Source organism: Sceloporus occidentalis, unplaced genomic scaffold (genome assembly GCF_023333645.1).
Source record: "Sceloporus occidentalis isolate IW3139 unplaced genomic scaffold, rSceOcc1.0.p SCAF_5, whole genome shotgun sequence".
NCBI classification, from domain to species: domain Eukaryota; kingdom Metazoa; phylum Chordata; class Lepidosauria; order Squamata; family Phrynosomatidae; genus Sceloporus; species Sceloporus occidentalis.
The window spans coordinates 31,807,099-31,827,673 of NW_028316985.1; the positions used below are offsets into that span (position 1 = coordinate 31,807,099).

Below are 20,575 nucleotides of genomic sequence, written 5' to 3' on the forward strand. Positions count from 1 at the left end.
TTTTTAAAGATCCTGAAACCTCTGAAAACCTGATTAGAAACCTCTGAAAACCTGATCAGAAGAGGTCACCCATTGTTAGTGTGGTAGTAAACATCATCCTCACTGCCACAACTGCCACTGTATCATCATCCTCACAATCCTTATCTTCACCTGGATTTATACCCCACCTTTCTGCCTGAAACTAAAATTAAAGGCATCTTACTCTTGAAAGGTGACAAGAAGTTTCAGCTGGTGGTATGAAAACCAGGTACACTAGTAAGTGTCCACTTCCAAATGTACCTAGACCTTGTGTTGCTCCAAAATGCTAGGTCAACTTTTTCTGGAGTTGCAAATGGTCCACACACTCTCTGTGTTCAGGAAGGTGGTTGATGTATATCTATGAACTTAGCTTTGAAAGCTATTCTTATAGTTTTAATACTGTTTTGTTTTTTATGTTTGTTGTTATGTGCCCTAAAGATGACTCTGACTTATGGTGACCCTATGCTAGGATTTTCTTGAAAAGTGTTCTTCAGAAGTTTGGTATTACCTTCCTCTAAGGATGAGAGAGTGTGCCTTGACCAAGGTCATCCAGTGGGCTTCTGTAGGTGAGCAGGGATTCAAACTCTGGACTCTTGGGAGTCCTAAACCAAATACTCAAATCAATATATCACCCTGGCTCTCATATTACAGAAATGCCTCAAATAAAACATATAAGCAAATATGGGACCTCAGGCATTTCACACAGATGCTTCAAGGCTACCATTCAAAATCTGGGCATCTACACTAAGAACCTTGTGCCACTGCTGAAATTGATTATCTTTGGACTGTCCAGGTTTTTGAAATGTGCATTGTAACTCCTTCTGCTAATTAATAATATGTTACTTCATGTCAGTTCCTCTTCAAAAAAAAAAAGTGAGATTTGCACAAAAACTATGCACAGCTCAGATTTAAAGGAGTGACCCCAAACAACCTCAACCTTATCTCTCAGACCGGCTTCCTCAAAACTTACTGAAATATAATAATGATAATTGCCATGTTAGAAATATATAGTAGTGCACAACCAGAACTTTAATTATTATTCATTGTTTTCTTCATCTTCAATAATTTCTCCTACATTTTTGAGCTGTCTGAAAAAATGTATCTGCAATAGTATTTTTAAATATTTGTCCGTAGGAAACATAAAAGTCATTAATAAGCATTACAGAAGTCAAGCTTCAATAGGAATAGGTTAACTGCTTGATAATAGAAATGTCCTCGTAAAATGAATATAAACCTCTGGGTTAGAGCTATGTGCATTCTGTACTGTGCATACAAAAATGAAAGAAAAAACCCTCTGGGGGCTGGCTATTAGCCAATATGCTAGATTAGATGGTGTCTGTTGATTACCAGAGGCTAGGAGGTAAACATTTCAGTACTTCATGTAGTCCTTTTTTGCTATACTTCAAGGACCATCATTCAGTGTTAAAGCACATAAATGTTCCAGATTTACTCTCCTGTGTTTCTGGTAGTTAACAGTGCCAAGTTTTTGGTCAAACGCCTTGAAGAGCTGCTATTCAGAATGGATGCTACTGGGCTAGAAGAACCAATGACCTGACAAGTGCAAGGTTGTCTTTGTGGGAAGGAGACAAAGGACATAATGGACATGACTCAACCATGGTATTGCCAATTCAGAAATCTTTACAAATAAGAAGACGGGGGAGAGACACAAGATTTCAGATAGTCACTGACAATCTAAGTAGACAGTACTCAGCGAGATGGACAAAGGCTCTAATTTGATATAAGGCAACTCCTTTTAGCAATCTTAACATACTGTAAACCACAAGACATTATGCAGATAATGTTGATTTATTTTCTTCTTAGTGCAGAATGGACACAGGCCTCCTTGTGGTTCCAAAGGACTATGTCTCTGCATTACAAGAAGAATTCTTTAGAACTCTGGGGTTTTGTGGAAGCGCAACTATGGATCTACAATCCATGGTTTGTTTAGTATAATATTCAATCCCAGCAACATAAAGGATGCTGGCTTTTCTTTCCCTCATATTTTCTTTAAAAGTTATTTCTTTGGTTTGTCAAGGAAGAGACAAGCCAGGGTGCTAAACCCTACTTGCACAGTTTCAGCATCATGCTATGGTCAAAAGGTCTTTGCAGCTCACACTCTTATGCCAGTATTCTGTCCACAACAAGCCAGAATTTCTGTAGGATTTTAACTTACAGATGTGAAGAAAGGCAGCCTTCCTGGGAGAGGAAAAGTAATTGCAGTGAATACTCTTCGAGCTCAATCTATGCATGCTTAAGCCTGATGCCATCTGTCCTCCTTTCCATTCACAAATACAAGCAATGTTTTTTGTTTTTGTTTTTTTTATTAGTACAACCGTTTTTCACAGATTCTCTACACTGTAAAGAACCACTGCTAAGGGGTGTAGGAAAGCTTTTCTCCCAAATTACATACTTTATATGAGTGAGTAGCTGCCAATACCTTACTATGGGGGCAGAGGACAGCCGGAAATAAGCTCAAAATTGTCTAGCAGACCTTATGGGAAGCAAAGCCCTCTCTCTTCATCACTATAATCTTTCAGCATCACTAATTAATATGTTGAGGTGATTCTTTAAACTACACCATACAGTGCTGGAATATTGCCCCTGTGCTATCATAACAGAGCCAAGGGATCAGTACAAGAATATGGGAAAATAACATACAATTCAAATCTTAATTTACCCACAACTTTGAATGTTATTTGCAAAACACAATCACTCCCTGCCACATATCCAAGTGAACCAAGCAGTTTATTAATTTGGACAAGATGCTCTTTGGTTTAAAAGATACAATTCTTCAGCCCAAATTAGTAAACAGCATTTTCATCTATGCATTTCTATACTGTCGTGTGTTTTAGATTTTAAATTTCTACATACTAATTCCCTCTTTTTCCAAATACTTCCTTCAACTTTAGGGGTGCAACCTCACTTTTGGAGACTGAACTACACTATATGTATATTGCCGTAACTAAATATAATTCAGGTACAATACTTGGCAATGGGTTTTTGTCTATCATAGACATGTTGAATGACATTATCCTGGGTGGCATTATAGGAAAAGCCAGTTCAATACAAACTGGGAGACAGAAGACAGAATTCTTCCTATACCATTAGATATTGTAAATGAGTTCCTGGCAGCAGTAGTCCGAATAGCCAATAGTAAGAAATTCTGGGAAATGGGGACTGGGCTTGAAGATGATGGAACAGCCAGATATATGTTTGTTTCACTCCCTCATTAACTGTTTTCTTCCAACCTTGTGAGCCATATAACTCAACAGGAATGTTTCCAACCAACTGATAATTTAACTTTTCTTACTGAGAAAATGTGAACTTGAATAACACTTTCTTACCTAATACCAAAGAGAAAAAGGGAGTATGGCAAAGTTAATCCAGCAAGTTAGCCTGCCTCAACATTTGGAGGAATTACATTTGTGAGGCTGGAAGCTGAAGCAATCTTTATTTATTTTAAAATCTTCACTGTGGAAAGAACAAATCAGCTATCTTATTGTAATGAACAATTTGTTAAAATTCTCTGAGTTTTGACAAAGACTTGGATGTGAACTTGGGCTAATAATCCTGAACTTTATGAAGCTGGGGTACAGTGGAGATTAACAGCTTCCAAGATTAATTCAATCTGAAGGAGTCTACCTGCATAAAAAGCTGCCGATTAGAGAAATCATTTGATCGGGAATAATCATTAATCAGAGACTGGACATGCTCAACATACCTTAGACCAAACACAATAGCTGATAAAATAAGAGTTTTGAACTCATTTTATCTATGAAGTTTATGACGTTTTAAAATTTACTGTAGTGTGAATTTAGTACTTTGGCAATTTTAGTATTTTAATATTTATTTATTTAACACACCATCTTTCTCCTAAATTAATAAATGATATCAAGATATTTACTTTTGCACCATTCTTTTTTAATCACCTGGTATTACGATTTAGCAAATGATGTGAATCTGAAGTAAGTTAGCTGTTGTTGGATCAAGAAAACATGTATCTATCTCCAATGCACAGTCCTGGCCCCGTAAAGATTGTTTGTGTAACAGCTGAGATAATAGATGAAGTTCAGGCAGGAAATCCATCTCTACAATTTTCCAGTGAAAGTGCTACAAATTGGCCCATTCAGCCAGGTTTGGCTGAAGCAAATCTAACAAAGGCAGTTCTCTTCACATAAATAAATAGTAAATGCATAAACCTCCTCATTGTATGGGCTTTTGCAAGATCAATGGTTTTTAGCTGAGCAAAAAGAATGGGCATGTCATAGCATGGGTGTGCTGCAAAAGGAAGTTTCTGGCCTGAAAGTTATTATTGAAACATTAGTTAGATCGGTAGAACTTGGTAGTTTGATTGTAGCCCCATAGACAAGTTTTTCTATCCAAGAAAAGGAGAACAGTGCTAGACTGAAGGATCATCAAGATAAGGATAAGCCAAAAGCAGTAAAATCACCTATAAACTCTGTAGTCAAGCAACTAATATTATGGAGGACTGGAATCTGAATCCTGAAACTTAACCTCAAGACCTCAGGGAGGTCTTCATACAAAGGAAGAGCTTTCTCTCAAATCTGCTGTTGGTAGGCAGCCATATATGCTGAATAGTTCTGGATTTTGAGGTCCAGGACTGCGGAGGCATAAGATTTCCATGCCATGGTGTCGAGCTTATGACCCTCTTTGTCATTAGGGGTCAAAGCTGTCTTCGGGGCCGAACAAATCTGTGAGGCTTCCACAATTGCCAAATTTGGGTGAGGGTGCTCAAAAAGCCAAATCTCTTCCGAAGGTGTGATACGGTAGAGATTGTCAAGTTTCTTGGTGGAAGGTTGGGCCATGGACAAAGTGGGCCAAGAACTCTTTGCAGTCCTGGAATGCAAAGAGGTTGGAGTTGGGACCTTGTCTGGAACCCTCTCATCAGTGGGGCCAAGAGCTTGAGAGTCTACATGGAGGACTACAATGTTCAGGGCTTTGTCCATCTGGATTATTTGTTCCGAATAAGAAAAAATGTCATCTGAAGGAGAGGGGACCTTGAGAGAGGAGAGAGCCTGCAACTGTTGAGCCTGAGCATAGTCAGAGACGGAGTGGTCTGCGGATTCAGCAGAAGCTGACCTGGTCCTGGTGCGAGCCGAGAGGGCCTGAGTGGTTACTGGCACCGGCAACAAGGGGCGTATTTGCAGGGAGACAGCTGAAGCTGACTGTATGGGTTGGACTGGTTGCACTCGAGAAGCCAAGGAGAGGTGAGACCGAAGTGGAATGGATCAAACGATGACCTTGGAGGAGAAAAGAGCGGTTCAACAAGTTGGAAGGTTGAAACAAAATGGCCTACGCAGACCTCAGAAGGATCAAGAGGCAAAAAATAAGTGCCTGTGGCTTGATCAAAAACAACATCCCATCTGGGAGCTTCAGCAAGCACAGAGGATGTATCCTAGTACTGTTCGTCCTTGAAACAAATGACCTCGAAAGTCAGGGAGAGTTGGTCTGGTATCACCACCTGTCCTAGACTGCGGCCAACACACACAGACACACGCCGATAAGGAAGGCTCAGCAAGGCAATTAACTATGCAACTGGAAATAGTCCACAAACCTTGCAAGGAGTGAGAGAGAAAAGCAAGCCGAAAGCCAAAGCCGAAGTCAGGATAACAGAGGTCACGATAGTCAGTCCAGTCCAGGGTCAGGTCAGCCAGAAGGTAGCAATAGTCCAGTTCGTTCCGAAGTCAAGAGTCAAGGCAACAAGGAGTCAAGATACAGGGAGCCAGTGCAGGCAGCAATGACACCAAAGGGTCATGCAATAAACTCTAGCACTGAGTTAGCATCTCACAGATGGTTAAGTAGGAGATTCCCTCCTCGGTACCAGCTGAGGCTTGTTTGCCAATTGTCTCTCAGCAATCCTCCTGGACCTGCGTCTGCCAGCACTCTCAGCCCTGCGTTACCTAAGGGAGGGAACCTCCAGGCCTGGTTCCTCCCCAGAGTCACCACTAGGCTGCTGTACCACCAGAGGAATCCCATCAGCACTAGGACCTGGCTGAACCTCCTCCTCTGGGGCTGGAAGATTAGGGCTGGGCTCTGGCAGAGCAGAATTAACACCAGGTGCAGCCTCAATTACCCCTTGCTCTAGAGTAGACCCATCCTACTCCTCATCCTCCGAGTCCTGCTCTTGGCTGGCCATGACACCACCTGGGTGAACAGAGAAGGTTCCTCTTCACCCTCCGAGAGTTGGTAGGGTTCAGGTAAGGAATGTAGAAGGGTGTTTGGTTGGGTCCGAAAGTCGGGACGAGGAGACAACTGAGGTTGAGGCACTGGTTGGGCGCACGATACCGAGCCCAGTTCAGTGTCAGTGGGCTGGGTAGGCGTGTCGGTACAGGACTGGCAGTCGGCGTCCGGACAGAGATGGGACTTCTTCCCAGAGTGATGGGATGAGTCCTTGGACTTGTCCTGATATTTGTGCTTCCTTTTCTTCGGTTTGGAGTCTGAGGACTTTTTCCTCTTTGGTGACTGAGGATGGGTGGCCAGCCACATCCTGGTCCGAAGACCTCCGTTTGTCTGGTGACCCAGAAACCTCCAGAGAGGGTTTGCCCTCGGCAGCAGTAGCCTTGGCAGGGACCCTCAGAGGAGACAAAGGGGTAGTGCCCTCGGCAGCAGTAGTCTTGGCAGGGACCCCTAAGGCCAGAGATAGGAGCTTGCCCTTGGCGGCTGAAGCCTTAGAGCATGGATCTCAGGCACATCTCCCTATTCTTCCTGGCCTGCAGAGTGAAGGCCATGCAGTGAGGGCAGGAAGCAGGAACGTGGCAGAGGAGGCACAAGGAGTGTCTGTCAAGTGCCGGGATGTTTGTCCCACATTCAATGCACTTTTGAAAAAAAGTGTGCAGATATCTTTGGACCAAAGCCAAGGGATGAAGAGAGAGAATTGTCAAGAAGTCCGAGTGTTACTGTTAATCAGAGTCCAAAACCAAGTCCAAATCACAATCCAAAGAGTAGTCAGAGTCCAGAAAGTCAGAGCAAACGTGGGAAACAAAAACGAAAGCTAAAGAAGGAGGGATTCTAGGCAAGGTTCCTAAACTGCTCACGCAGCGGAACTTTTAGAACTGAGAAAGGGCAGGAAGACATCCTGCCTATATAGAGGGTGGGTGGAGCTACGGCCCAAAGTCTTCCCTAGTGATTCTAGTAGGATCCGGAAATGCTGCACAGGCACAGAATAACCCATTTGTACGCTTCACAGAGACCACGAAGAAGAATGGACATTTCAGGATCCTGATGTGTGGTGTAAATTTTAGTCCCTATTATATATTCAACAACAGTGACCTGCTATTTCAATTAAAACCACCACAAAATAAATGCTGTCAGCGATATCCTAAATGTAGGCTGAAATGTAAAATGTCTGCTTTCAGTTAACAAAGTTGAACACATAAAATCTCAGTGGCAGGACGTGGACCTTACAGTAACAGAATGGAAGGAAGATAAATTAAGAGAGCTTGTTACCCAAGGCCTAAAAAAGTAAGAGTATACATTGGAAGCCTCAATTACTGTTTCCACATGGATTAAATACTTCCCTAATATTTTTTGCAGTCAATCAAGCCTTTAAAAGAGGCTTAGATGGATAAAAATTTATCTAATCTCCCTGAGTGGCTATCAGTCACTGACAATAAGATGGATTTGGAAATAGATCTATTGATCAACTATTACTATTACTATTGATCAGTGGTTTACATTAAGTCACATCATAAAGAAATATACCACAGAAAATAAGAAACACATATATGCTGCTTTCATCAGTCTTTCTGCTGCTTTTGATTCTATCAACAGAAATAGATTATGAGAAAAACTACAGAGTTCTGAAATTGATTATAGACTTTAAGACTGATACAGAAACTATACAGCCACACAGAAATGTGGGTTAAGAGTTGGCTTAAATGGTTCTCTTTTGCAACAATGCAAGGAGTACAAGGATATGGACATTTTGACTGCATTAATTAAGAATGAAGTAAAGGAAAAAAGAGAAAAAGAATGGGCTCCAGTACTTAAATACTGGATTGAATATATGGAATAATTTATGGGTCGTAAAAACAGTATAAGTAAATTTGATGTATTGGATTATGTATAATTATGAGAAGATTGTGTTTAATAATTATGTATGGTAATTTGGAAAGTTACAAATGTTACGTATTAGGTGAATAATATGTAACATTCACGGGTTATTAATGTAAATAACCATGTTAAAACTAATAAAAAATAAAGAAAAAAAAATATTTGATAAAACTCAAGCCAAATTGCCTTCACTGAACTGCAATTTCAAGTACTGCCAACTGCAGTTTTGGATGGATGCCATAATAAGATACTGGTTGAAAACTGACTATGTATTTGCAACCAATGTCAGATAGAGGACATTGTGCATTACATGCTCATTTGCCCCCTGTATAGCAACCACAGAATTTCTAACACCTTTGTTGACAAATGGAAGTGGGAACTCTCTGTAGAATCTGTTCACTTTATTTAAGTGATACCAATGACTATGTAACACATAAAGTGGCCCTTTTTGCCCTGGCTGCAAAACAGATTAGAAAGAGAGAGTTAGATAAAATTGCTACAAATTACCATAGAGACTCTAAGTTATCAACTTAGAAATTTACCTATAACTTAAAAGGATTTTACATTTTATACTAGCTTGGCAATAATTTTGGTTATTGAATATTAAATTGTGAGCTGCCTTTTGTACTTTTGTATTTTTAAAAAATCTTAAATGTTTTGTGTATTTTAAGCTTTTTGTCATGGCCTTTGGCTAGCACAATAAACGTGGTGGTGGTGGTGGTGGTGGTATTGTATCCTACTATGGCAATAAAAACTGTATTGGTTTTTTGTGTGTGTTTTTGGGCTATGTGGCCATGTTCCAGAAAAGTTTCTTCCTGACGTTTCGCCAGCATCTGTGGCTGGCATCTTCAGAGAATGCTTGCCTGGAAAGGACTTGGGTATATATAATGTGTGACCTGGAAAGGCAGGAGTGAATTTGCATGTATATTGTTTTTGTCGATAATGAGAGGCCTCAAGGAGGAGGGTCTGCAAAAGAGGATTGATGTCTGCTTGATAGTGCTCATTGTCTGCTGGGAGATTTGTCATTTGTATTTGTTGAGTCTTTGTCTTGCTGTCTTTCAGGATTGGTAACCAAACCTTGTTTACTTTAAGGGTTTCCTCTTTTCTGTTGAAATTGTCCAGGTGTTTGTGGATTTCAATGGCTTCCTTGTGCATCCTGACATGGTAGTGGTTGGCATGGTCCAGAACTTCGGTGTTTTCAAACAGTATTTTATGCCCAGGATGGTTTGTGGCATGTTCTGCTACTGCTGATTTTTCTGGCTGGCCCAGTCTGCAGTGTCTCTCGTGTTCCTTGATTCTTGTTTGCACACTGCGTTTGGTGGTCCCTATGTAGACTTGTCCACAGCTGCATGGTATGCGGTAAACTCCAGCAGCTGTGAGAGGGTCTCTCTGGTCCTTGGCTGAGCGCAGCATTTGCTGGATTTTCTTCGTCGGTTTGTAAACCATTTGAAGGTTGTGCTTCCTCACCACTTTGCCTATTCTGTCTGTGACTTCTTTGATGTATGGTAAAAATACCTTCCCTTTGGGTGGCTGCTTGTCTTCACTTCTCTGGGTTTTCCTGGGCCTGGCAGCCCTTCTGATGTCTGAGCTGGAATAACCATTGGCCTGTAGAGCCCGGTCCAGATGCTTCAGTTCATCTTCCAAGAAGTGGGGTTCGTAGATGCGTTTTGCTCAGTCTACCAGTGTTTTGATTGTGCTTCTTTTTTTTTCCTGGGTGATGGTTGGAGTTCTTGTGCAGGTATCTGTCTGTATGTGTGGGTTTTCGGTATACTGTGTGACCCAAACATAGGTTCGGTTTGCGGATGACTAGGACATCCAAAAATGGCAGTGTTCCTTCCTTTTCTTTTTCCATAGTGAACTGGATGTTGGGGTGGATGTTGTTCAGATGGTTCAGGAGTACAGCCAGGTCTTCTTCTCCATGGCTCCAGATGGTGAAAGTGTCATCCATGTATTGGAACCAAGTTGTGAGCTTTTTCGGTGCTGTTTCCAGGGCTTGCTTTTCAAAGTGTTCCATGTAAAGGTTTGCTATCACAGGGCTTAGAGGACTTTCCATTGCTACTCCATCTCTCTGTTCTAGAATCCATTGTCCCACTGGAAATAGCTTGTGGTGAGGCAACGTTTGAACAGGGCTGTGATGATTTCTGGAAAAATCTGTTGGATGTCTTCAGGAAGAAACTTTTCTGGAACATGGCCACATAGCCCGAAAAACCCACTAAAAACTATGGATGCCAGCCATGAAAGCCTTGGAAAAACTGTATTTCTCCCTTGCAGCCCAGGAATTCTATTATTTTTTCTAAAATCTATGGGGAAATGTTAAGGGGAGGGGAGTTGGTGAAGAAAAAGATTGTGATTCAAAGCTAGAGATACAGAGCCACAAATGTATAAAGTTTTACATATCCATTTCTCCTTCAGATTCTTTCCTGTATTAAATCATGGCCAATTTTTAAACATCTCCAGATTATAAAACTTGCTTAGAAGTTTGGTGAAGAACATTGCTGGACAAGCAGCTAGCCAATAAACATGATTGGATGCATACCTATGCATGGAGACTGGTTAATGTGGAATCAATATCGATCAATGGTGGTGAAAAAGTCTATGTTTTTTCACTAATTTAACAATGAGCAAATTAGCAAAAATACTTTCAAAGTTATTACTGAGTGTTATTAATCATGTTTAACATCTGAAATAAGTTTCCTTTCTGTAATAATGTGTAGGAACTATAGGGTATCATTTACCCTCTGAAAAATGATCAGACATTTCAATGTTTACAGACAAAGTGCACACGTTTTGAAAAGTTTTTTTCACCAAGCTTTCCATTCTGCTGAAATCCAAGAAGAAAGAACCCGACCTCATGCTTATTAGTTCTTTCCCCCATACCTCTTTTGTTAATTATAAGTATCAGGATTTCCTCTTACCATTTGCATATGGTGTGACCATCTTCTTATTAGTCATCACTCGTGCAGTAGCATTATTAACCTAAAAGTAAAAAGGGGGAAAGGGAGAGGGAAGGAAGCATAGGACTTTAGCAAAAATGGCAGAAAGCTCTTGATTTTTTTTCAAAAATTGAACACATTTAAATTTATTTTTATGAACTTTCATTAAATTAGATATTTAAACTGTTTAAAAATTCTGATTCTGGAATTTTAATTATGCATTAAAGAAAAGGCCAAAAAGAGTAGATTTTCACAGGCATCCCTGAACCAGGTATTTGATGCTCTTCTGATCTAACGGGAAGAAACTCCCTTCTTGGTATTTTCTTCAGCTTGCCGATATGAAATTGTGAAGAAATAAACCTTGTCTTATCTGTTAGTAGCTTTTCACTGAACTGGAGTAGCCTACTAATATTTCAGCAAAGATTGCTATTCAGGCAGGGCAGTTTAGATCCCAGATGCCTTGGACTATTTCCCTCTGCTCTTGATTTCTAAGCAAAATACCAGGAATGACCAACAGATTCATCTCCAACTGCTGACTTTCAAGGAGGATATAAATGCACACCATTAAGAAATTTAGAAGGTGTCTCCTGATTTCCTAGTGCCCTCCACCCTCATTACTGAGCTCTTTATAGCCTGAAGCATTCAAAGCACTGCAGCAAGTGTTATAGCAGAGATGATGCTAGTAAAACATGGGAGGGGTGGGCAGAGCCAAATTACTGCAGCCCTGTGTCAGGCACAGCCTCAGAGCTCGTGTGCAGAGGGTGAAGGCTGCACTAGGATCAGTGACTTTTCAAAATCCCAGAGGACAATAGAACAAACTGCTGCTGCACCAATTGTAAGACCAAGTAAACAAAGGGAAACGTTTAGATGCCCTTTGCCGTTTAATTTAAAAAAAAAACAGAGCTTGAGCAGGGGAAAAGGGAGCCTGGAATCTCATTACTCTAATTTTGGCCCCCAAACAATAGAAACATTGCACATTTAAAAAAGAAAGAATGGGAAACAACAACAGATGAGACTGAGAGCATGCTGTTATAACACATATAAAAAAGAAAAACAACAACAACAGTCGATTAATAGGTGTGGGGGGGAGGAGAGGTCTCACAGACAATCATTGAGATGGAGCGAGTGCCTGAAATCAGCTGCTACAGCAGAGTGCAACACAAGCACTTAAAGGAAAAATGGCCAAAACCAATCAGAAACCACCAGTCAGCAAAGAGAGACCAACAGCTGCATTTAACTAAGTGAAGAAAAAAAAATGGCAAGGGAGAAAGAAAGAACAATCACAGGTCTGGAGAGAGGAAGAGCAAGTGAGAAAGGAAGGAGGAGAAGAGAAAGAGGAAAGGTATGGGTGCATTAATAAAACCAGCCAAACTGGAGTTCAGTAACTCTGAGTAAGATGTGCAAGGGAAATCACCAGGAAATCAGTAATCAAACAGCTCAGACTACACAAAACGGTGTGTACATCCAAAGTCCAGGCGGCATTACTCAACAGCATTGAAAATAAAAGTGGGGTGGGAAAGGAAAAAGGAAAACAGGGGAACAACAAGTCAAATCACATTTTGTAGTGTTAATGTGAAATGGCAGATGGATTTTTTTTTCTTTCTTAATTTTGTTTTGCATTAAAAAAAGAAAAGAAATAAGCTTCTCCTCTAGCACTTTTGGTTTCACTTACCGCCAACTCGTACCATCGCCAGCATTGTGTATAGTTACCATGGAAAGAGTGAGTCAAGTGAAGGGCCCTAAACACTAAACCATTGAAAAGGGAAATAAAACAACAAAAACAAAACAAAAAACAAAACAAAAAAGCAAAATATGCAGACATCTTACTCAAAACGGCGGCTTTTAAGTTTTTTCCCCCTTATATTTAGTACTTTTTTAAAAGAAAGGATGGGAGCAGAAAAAGGGGCCAGTTAGCCTTCAATATGAGGGAGTAAAGAATTAATCCCTAAGCAGTTACTCCCACCTCCCCATAGGTAACATCAACAACATACTAGTATCAAACTTTATGTTCATTGACAGAGCTAATTTTGACTGTACATTTTTTTATTACAATTGTATCAAGAAATACATTCTAATAAATTTCTTCCTGATGTGTCCATTTCTTCCCATAATTAATATAATTTCACACTCATATGGAGGAAAACTGGCCTCTGAGGAAAAGGCAGATACTGGCTGGCCCCCTTCTTTGTTGTTAGACACCAAGTTACCAGATGGACAGTGCTCTTTTAGTTAGTTTTGATCAGGCGTGGCAAGAGAAATTCGGAGCCTCATAAACTGAAGCAAAGAAAAATCAAGATAGCAGAAGGGGAAAAATTTGGAGTGGGTTGGAAACCAACTTAAAGAAAAAGGGGAAAAAAAGGAGAAAAAGAAAAATACCTAAAATAAGAAAACAAGATATATATTTGGGTGGCGGGGTAATATTTTTATACACCTCAGTGCAAAGGGTAGGGAGTGAAAAAACACAGAGATACAAACACACACACACACACATACACACACAAGACAGGAATCCAAATGTGAAATAAGTGAGGCAAGACACAAAAAAAGAAACAAAAGGAATAAATATAAAGAAGAAATTGAATTACTGAAGACATGCACCTCGATTTTACGGCCCTCTACCACGGTGCCGTGTAATTTCTCCCTGGCCCTGTCTGCATCAGCACTATTCTCGAAAGTTACGAACCCGAATCCCTGCATGCAGCGGGAGAAGGGGGGAAAACATGCACATCGTTATATATTGAAATACTGATATCTAGATAAATAGAGAAAAAAAATATCACAGTATGAAATTGACATCAGCACAACTTAGCAATACTCTTCCTAGAGTCACATTTTTGGTTCATGCATGTTTCATGAAGAAAATTTATTTAAAAAAAAAAAGAAGAAGAAATAATCAGATTAAAATAATAATAAAACATAAAGCAACTGAGGCCAGACCAAAAAGGAGTAGTTACTCGAAACAAATTTTGAAAAGTTAGTTCCTAGCCTGATGAAATACAATTTGTTAACACCTAGACAGCAAATCTTGCCATTCAGGACTACTAAAATGCATATTTTTACAACACTCTGAACAGTTGGCAAGGATACACATAGGTAGGTGTTTTGAACAAGCTACAATAAGAAAGGGGGTGTGGTATCAAAAATCTCAACACTTCATCACTAGGTCAGAAATACAAGTCCTCTGTAGCAGCTCAGAGGAAACAATTTTGACTTCATCTTTCATTGGTTTTCACATACCTATGTAACATTACCCACATTAAAAATAAATATTCTGTTGTATTATGTACAGGAGCCCCTGAATATTACTACTGGTGCATATCGAAAGCAACACTGGGTTTGAACACTGCACTATGCCATCACAGTGGGCCCTTGGTATCAGCTGGGGTTTGGTTCCAGAACCCCTTATGGGCAGCAAAATCCTTGGATGCTCAAGTCCCGTTAAATACAATGGCATAGTGTTAAAATGGTGTTCCTTATATAAAATGGCAAAATCAGGGTTTGCTTTTAGGAAATTATATATTTTTAAAGATGTTTTCAAGCCATGGATGCTTGAATCCATGGATAAAAAATCTGTAGATATAGAAGGCTGACTGTATTTCAGACTCAGGATCCACTTTTTATATAAACTTGCCACACAGGGCTCCAAGTTGTTTTGAATAGTATTTGCCCACCTTCATCCATCTTTTTTCCTCTTTCATCCTTCCATAACTTTTTTCAGTTTTAAAAAACCTTAAACAACAATAAAATAGTGCTGGTGCTGAGCTTGGAAATGATACTTTTTTGGACTTAATTAGTTCCCTGCTGGTATGACTAGGGTTGCCATAGTGCCGGACCTCCAAACCGGGGGAAATGTAGGACAAAATTTTCAAATGTAGGACACACAAACCTGTGTCCTACATTTGAAAATTTTGTCCTACATTTTCCCTCGCGATTGCGGCGGGGAGCGGAAGCCAAGCGGCGAGGGAAAGCCTCCACTTAAGGAGGCTTTCCCTCCCCGCCTGGGCGCCGGGCCTCACCGCGATCGGAGGCCAGGATCTGGGCCTCGCCTCCTTCTTGGCCCCCGCAGGGACCAGGAAGGAGGCGAGCAGGCTGCCGGCGATGGCCGGGGCCTCGCCTCACCTCGTTCCTGGCCCCGCGGAGACCAGGAAGGAGGCGAGGAGAGTGCCGGCCATCGCTGGGGCCTCGCCTCGTTCCTGGCCCCCTCAGGGACCAGGAATGAGGCGAGCAGGCTGCCGACCATCGCCGGGGCTTCTCCTCCTTCTTGGCCCCCACGGAGACCAGGAAGGAGGCGAGGAGAGCACCGGCGATGGCCGGGGCTTCGCCTCCTTCTTGGCCCCCGCGGAGACCAGGAAGGAGGCGAGCAGGCCGCCGGCAAGGGCCGGGGCTTCGCCTCCTTCCTGGCCCCCGCAAGGACCAGGAAGGAGGCGAGCAGGCCGCCGGCGATGGCCGGGGCTTCGCCTCCTTCTTGGCCCCCGCAGGGACTAGGAAGGAGGCGAGCAGGCCACCGGCGATCACCGGGGCGTCGCCTCCTTCTTGGCCCCCGCGGAGACCAGGAAGGAGGCAAGGAGGCTGCAGGGAGGCGGGGAGGTTGGCGCAGCTGCGCCCAAGAGGCACCGCCTCCCTGCAGCCTCCTCCGCCCCAGGCCTCGCTGCCCTCCTTTTCCTCCGCCGTGCACGGTGGAGGAGGAGGGCAGCGAGGCCCCAGGGTTGCCTAGCAACCCCGCTGCAACCAGGCTTTTCCCGGTTTTTGGCTGCACCCGTGCCGTGACCAGGCAGGTTGCAGCCGGGTTATGGCAACCCTAGGTGTGACTCACCTCAGATTGGCTTGTATGACTCACCAATTCAAGACTGATAAAACTGTCCTCTTAACACACCATCAAGGCTTCTGGGTGTTACTAATACATATATTTTAAGCAATGGATAAGTATGTTGGAGGTAATAGCAAAAATTTAAAAAATACAGTCACCCCTCCATTTTCGCGGCGGATCTGTTCTGGAACCACCCTCTGCACGCAAAAATGAAAACTGCCAATATTCAATATTGGCTTAAATGGTGACACACATTCCATTTTGTCCTCCTCCGTTTGATACTAGCACATAAGCAAAGGACTTGGATCCCAAGCCTGTGAAAACTAAGGGGCAACTGTATTTGAAAGATTGTTTGTAGCACCTTTACCACAGAAGGTATTTTATTCTAGTGAGTATTATATAGAAGATATGAAAGAACAGGATCTGCCACACATGAAAGCATTACTCAGGTGTGTTCTTTTAGGGTTAAATCAACCACACAAGGTGGGGAACACATAGCCTTGGCCCAACTCCATTGCAGTTCTCCACAAGTACTGGATGCTCTACCCTTCAGATTCCCTCTGTCTCCTGTACTGATTTAACCTAAAAGGGAATGCCATATGTACTCATGTATAGGTCGACCTCATGTATAAATTGAAGACAAGTTCTGAGATCAAAATTATGGATTTTGCTATGACTCATGGATAAAACTCAAGGATAAAACTTAGGGGCATGTAACAAACAAAGCTTTTCCTCTCCCTTTAAAAATGCATAGAAGAAACATGCTCAGGAAGAGCTAAAGATTAGGAGAGGATCTGTTTTTTAAGGCGTTTCAGTGGTGTGCATGTAAAAATCATTAGTGATCTTAAAATGCCTTCATCTACACAAATTCTGATAGGGAAAGGAATATAAGTGAGGAAAAAGAATGAGAATATGGAATGAGAATGTAGCCTGGGGGTGGGGAGTGGGGGAAGAGCAAGGAAAGCAATCTGCCTCTATTAAGGATCCAATGAGAAGACAAGAGGCAGAGTTGAGAAGCCCCTCTTGGTGTGAAAGCAGCTGTCTGACCCCATTACCCCCCTTGCCCAAACCCTAGAAAGAAAGACAGCCCTCCATCCTTCCCCACTTTCTTTTTCAGCCTGGGTAGCATTCAGCAGCAACAAGGGGGAGCCCAAAGAATGTGGTGCATGCTTGAGTTGAGCCGAGCAGCTATTTTTAATAGGGGCTTACTGTATATACCCCTCTGCAGAGAGAATGCTAAACCTCACAACAAAGCTTGCACAGTAAGCCCCTATTAAAAATGACCACTCCAGTCTCTTTGCAGAGATGCTTATACAGTAAGTCTCTGTTAAAAATGGCCACCACCTCTGCTCTGGTGTGTTCCACATCAAGCCCCCCAAATGCTGGGTGCAGCACATTCTTCAGGCTCTCCTACATTGCTGCTGAATGCTATTCAGTCCTCAAAAGAGGAAAAGGAAGGAGGAGGGCTCTGGTTTGGCCAAGGGAGGAATAATTAATGGGGTGGGAGTGCTGCTTCCTTGGCCCGCCATGTCAAGAGGGGCTTCTGGCCTCTGCCTCTTGTCACTGCCTTTGGACTGGGGCCCTGCTGCAGCACTGACTCATTTTCTAAGTCAACCCAGGATTTTGGGGTCAATTTTTTGTCTTTTTTTAAATTATACACAAGCCTATACAGTACCTGAACAGGTTATATTGCTATTGTTTCTTGACCCTGCATGTCTGCCTCACAGACATTACTTTGTTTAAGTGTAAAAGGAAAATTATCTGAAGAAATGCTACAGGCTATGTTTATCATTGTGAAGCAAGCAGTAGCTTATTTTGTAGAGAGAGAGAAAAATAGCTGTAAGGGATATAAGGGACTTCCCATCTATCAAACTCTGCCCATGATGACTATTATTTGGATTATTCGGATTTTAGTATATAGTTTTTAATCTTATACTGTTTAATCTTGTTTTAAGGGGAGCACTATGTATATATGGATGTATTTTAACTTGTTGTACACCACTTTGATTGCCTGGCAAAAAGCAGGATAGAAATTAAAAAAAATATTTTTATTTATTTAAGGGAAGCATTAGCTGGGAACATTACAAAACAGGACCAGTTTAGGAAACTGCAATAAACACAGGGCAGTCTAAGTGTTTTGGGGTTTTGTTGCTGTTGTTGCCTGACAAGTTTGTTTCAATGTCTGATAGTTATAAAACAAGTGATGTGTTATAAAATTTTGCATTGCTTAAAAGAACTGAAGAACTTTCACAGGGCCAAATAAAAAGAGCTAAATTAATTAAACATGGAAACTATATGAAAATGACAGAGACAGAACAAATGGTTGTTAAGGATATATGGAAGGATTTATTTATAGCTCACACTTCCTTTAAAAAGATCAGAATCTAGCTAAGGGCCAGTAGTCTTCTATCCAGGCACTGATCAGATCTACTCCTATTTAGTTTCCAACAATGTTTGAGCATTAAATGACCTAATCAAAAGAACAAATAAATTGCTAAATAAAAATCATACTGACATTTTACAGTTGTTTTAAATACATTTAATCCTTTCTCCTTGCTAGTACTATCACCACGGAATTGGAAAAAAAGAATTGGTACTAAAACAAAAAACCAGGTAACTAAACACTACAATCCTATACACAGTTCTCTCAATGTTAAATTCAACTGAAGTCAGCCAGATTAACATACGCGCAGACAAGAACAAGATTGTGTTGCTGAAGATATAAATTTGTACTCTTTTCAATGAATATCTTTCCAGTTATGAAGACATCCTCATGATACAAGAAAGGCAAGCACCTAGGGAAGCATCTTCATCTTTCAGCAAGGAAAAGTAATTTAAGTGGGTCATGATTTTAAAGTGCTCTTGAAGGTGCTATAATGAGAACCTGCTCAGGCTCAAGCCTTTCACCGTCCCAGCAGTGTTGTGTGTGCTGGATTCCCTGCTTCACAGTTGGGTTTCTATCATAAGATGCCCTGTATTTGTAGAGTTCACTGGAAAGCATCTTCAAGTGACAGGATAAAGATTTCTTTTAAAATGTATTTGATAATTAAGCTGGGTTGCTGGATTTTCCAGAAAAAATCCTCCATACCAAAAACTGAAGAATGATCTTTGCAAAAGGATTTTATCCAAACAAGCAAGGCCAACAGCTATCAGCTAGTGGTTGAAGGCTTCTAGGGCATGGCATCAAGAGAGCAATTTCCCCCATCCTTCTTCCCTCTAGGAACTGTAAGTCCCTGATAGGTCTACAATCTTTTTTAAAAATGTGCAGCTGGTGGCAAGTGCAACCTTTTTTGATGGCCCTTTCCCTGGGGACAGATCTCAAGGGAAAAAGAAAGCCACCTTCTGCTCCACTGCTTCCAGAGCCAGCCTCTGTTCTACTGGGATGAGCAGATGGAAGAGCTGGCTGCTGGGGAAATTGCTTTTGGTACTGCAAAAAAAAAAAAAAAATAGCTTCTATCAGTGATGCAATAATGGAAGGGAAGATATTTGACCTCCCTGTTTATGCTGTGCTAATGGATGCATAGCAGCTATGACAATGCACTCCCTATGCTGGGAGGTAGGCAACATGGTTCCCAAAAGCATTCCTGTACCTAAGAGCAACCGAAGGACCTTGTTGATATCTATATGTATTTTTACTTGTATTCATCTTACATTCGTCTTACATTCATCTTAAGCCCCAGCTTTTGGGGAAAGGCAGGATATAAACAAAGTGATGGGGGAATGGATAGATACCTGTGATATATTTCATTTTTAAAATTTAAACTTCGCAGGGTTGCTAGGGGTGCTTTAAAGAAAAAAGCTTGCTTCTCATTGCTACTATCTACAGTTTTAAGAAGTAAAAGGTCAGTGGCAGCTGGCAGTAGCAGGAAGTGGGAAGAAGTAAAGAAGAAATCGAGGGGCATCTACCATGGAATTGAAGGAAGCAAGAAGAGTGAAGAGGGCTGCAGATGGCTGCAAAGTATAATGTGAAGAATCTGGAAGCCTATATAGCAACCTGATAGAGTAACCACAGTCACTGTGGCAGCCATTTTGTGAGTGGGCAACTATTTCGTGAGCATGCCCATGATACAGCCCCAAAATTTGATGACACACACCCCCCAACCAGAAAAAGTCCAAACTTAATTTCACATGGATTATGAGGTACAGTGGCAAAACTTGGATGCCCTGTGAAGAGTGTTACATCCTTTGGCTGCTGCCATTTGTGATGCTCTAAATAGCTTCTTTATTTTAACTCATGATATCATGCATCACGTATAGTGGTAACAAAAGATCTCTGCGGGGAATCCAATACAACCATAACATAACAGCCAAAACTAAAATTTGGGGGGGGGGGGGGGGGGCGGACAGGAAGAGAGTAGTTCAGTGAAAATCTCGCTCTCTTTTTCTCTCTCTCTGCCTAATGTACCTACCAGGATTGTTGTAAAGATATAATAATCCAGCCCTTTGTATGGTTTCCTGAGGACCTGGAGTACAACCAGGTACAAATATGGTAAATATATAGATGTGCACGCACAAGACTTTTAAGATGATCCAACCATACTGTTTTCTTGGCAAGATTTGTTCCAAAAGAGTATGCCTTTGCCTTCCTCTGAGGCTGAGAGAGTGTGACCTGCCCAAGGTCACTCAGCAGATTTCCATGCCAAGCATGGATCTGAACCTTGTTCTCAAATCCAAGTTAAACACACAAACCACTATACCCATGCTGGCTCTCTACATCAGCTACTGTCCACATTTTAAAACAGAA

At 41.6% G+C, this 20,575-nt stretch overlaps 1 protein-coding gene across 8 annotated transcripts in view; it reads right to left on the reverse strand.

The window, feature by feature from the left end:
- Positions 1–20,575, reverse strand: part of RBFOX2 (RNA binding fox-1 homolog 2) — a 255,393-nt gene that overhangs the window by 27,707 nt on the left and 207,111 nt on the right. For 7 of the 8 annotated variants that reach the window (XM_089528089.1, XM_089528088.1, XM_089528087.1 and 4 more), the window contains 2 exons: positions 13,623–13,715; positions 11,007–11,067 (listed from right to left, as the gene is read on the reverse strand). In XM_089528089.1, coding sequence (XP_089384215.1) covers positions 11,007–11,067; positions 13,623–13,715 — 154 coding nt within the window. The remainder of the gene's footprint in view (positions 1–11,006; positions 11,068–13,622; positions 13,716–20,575) is intronic. The other variant, XM_089528090.1, reaches the window with a different exon arrangement.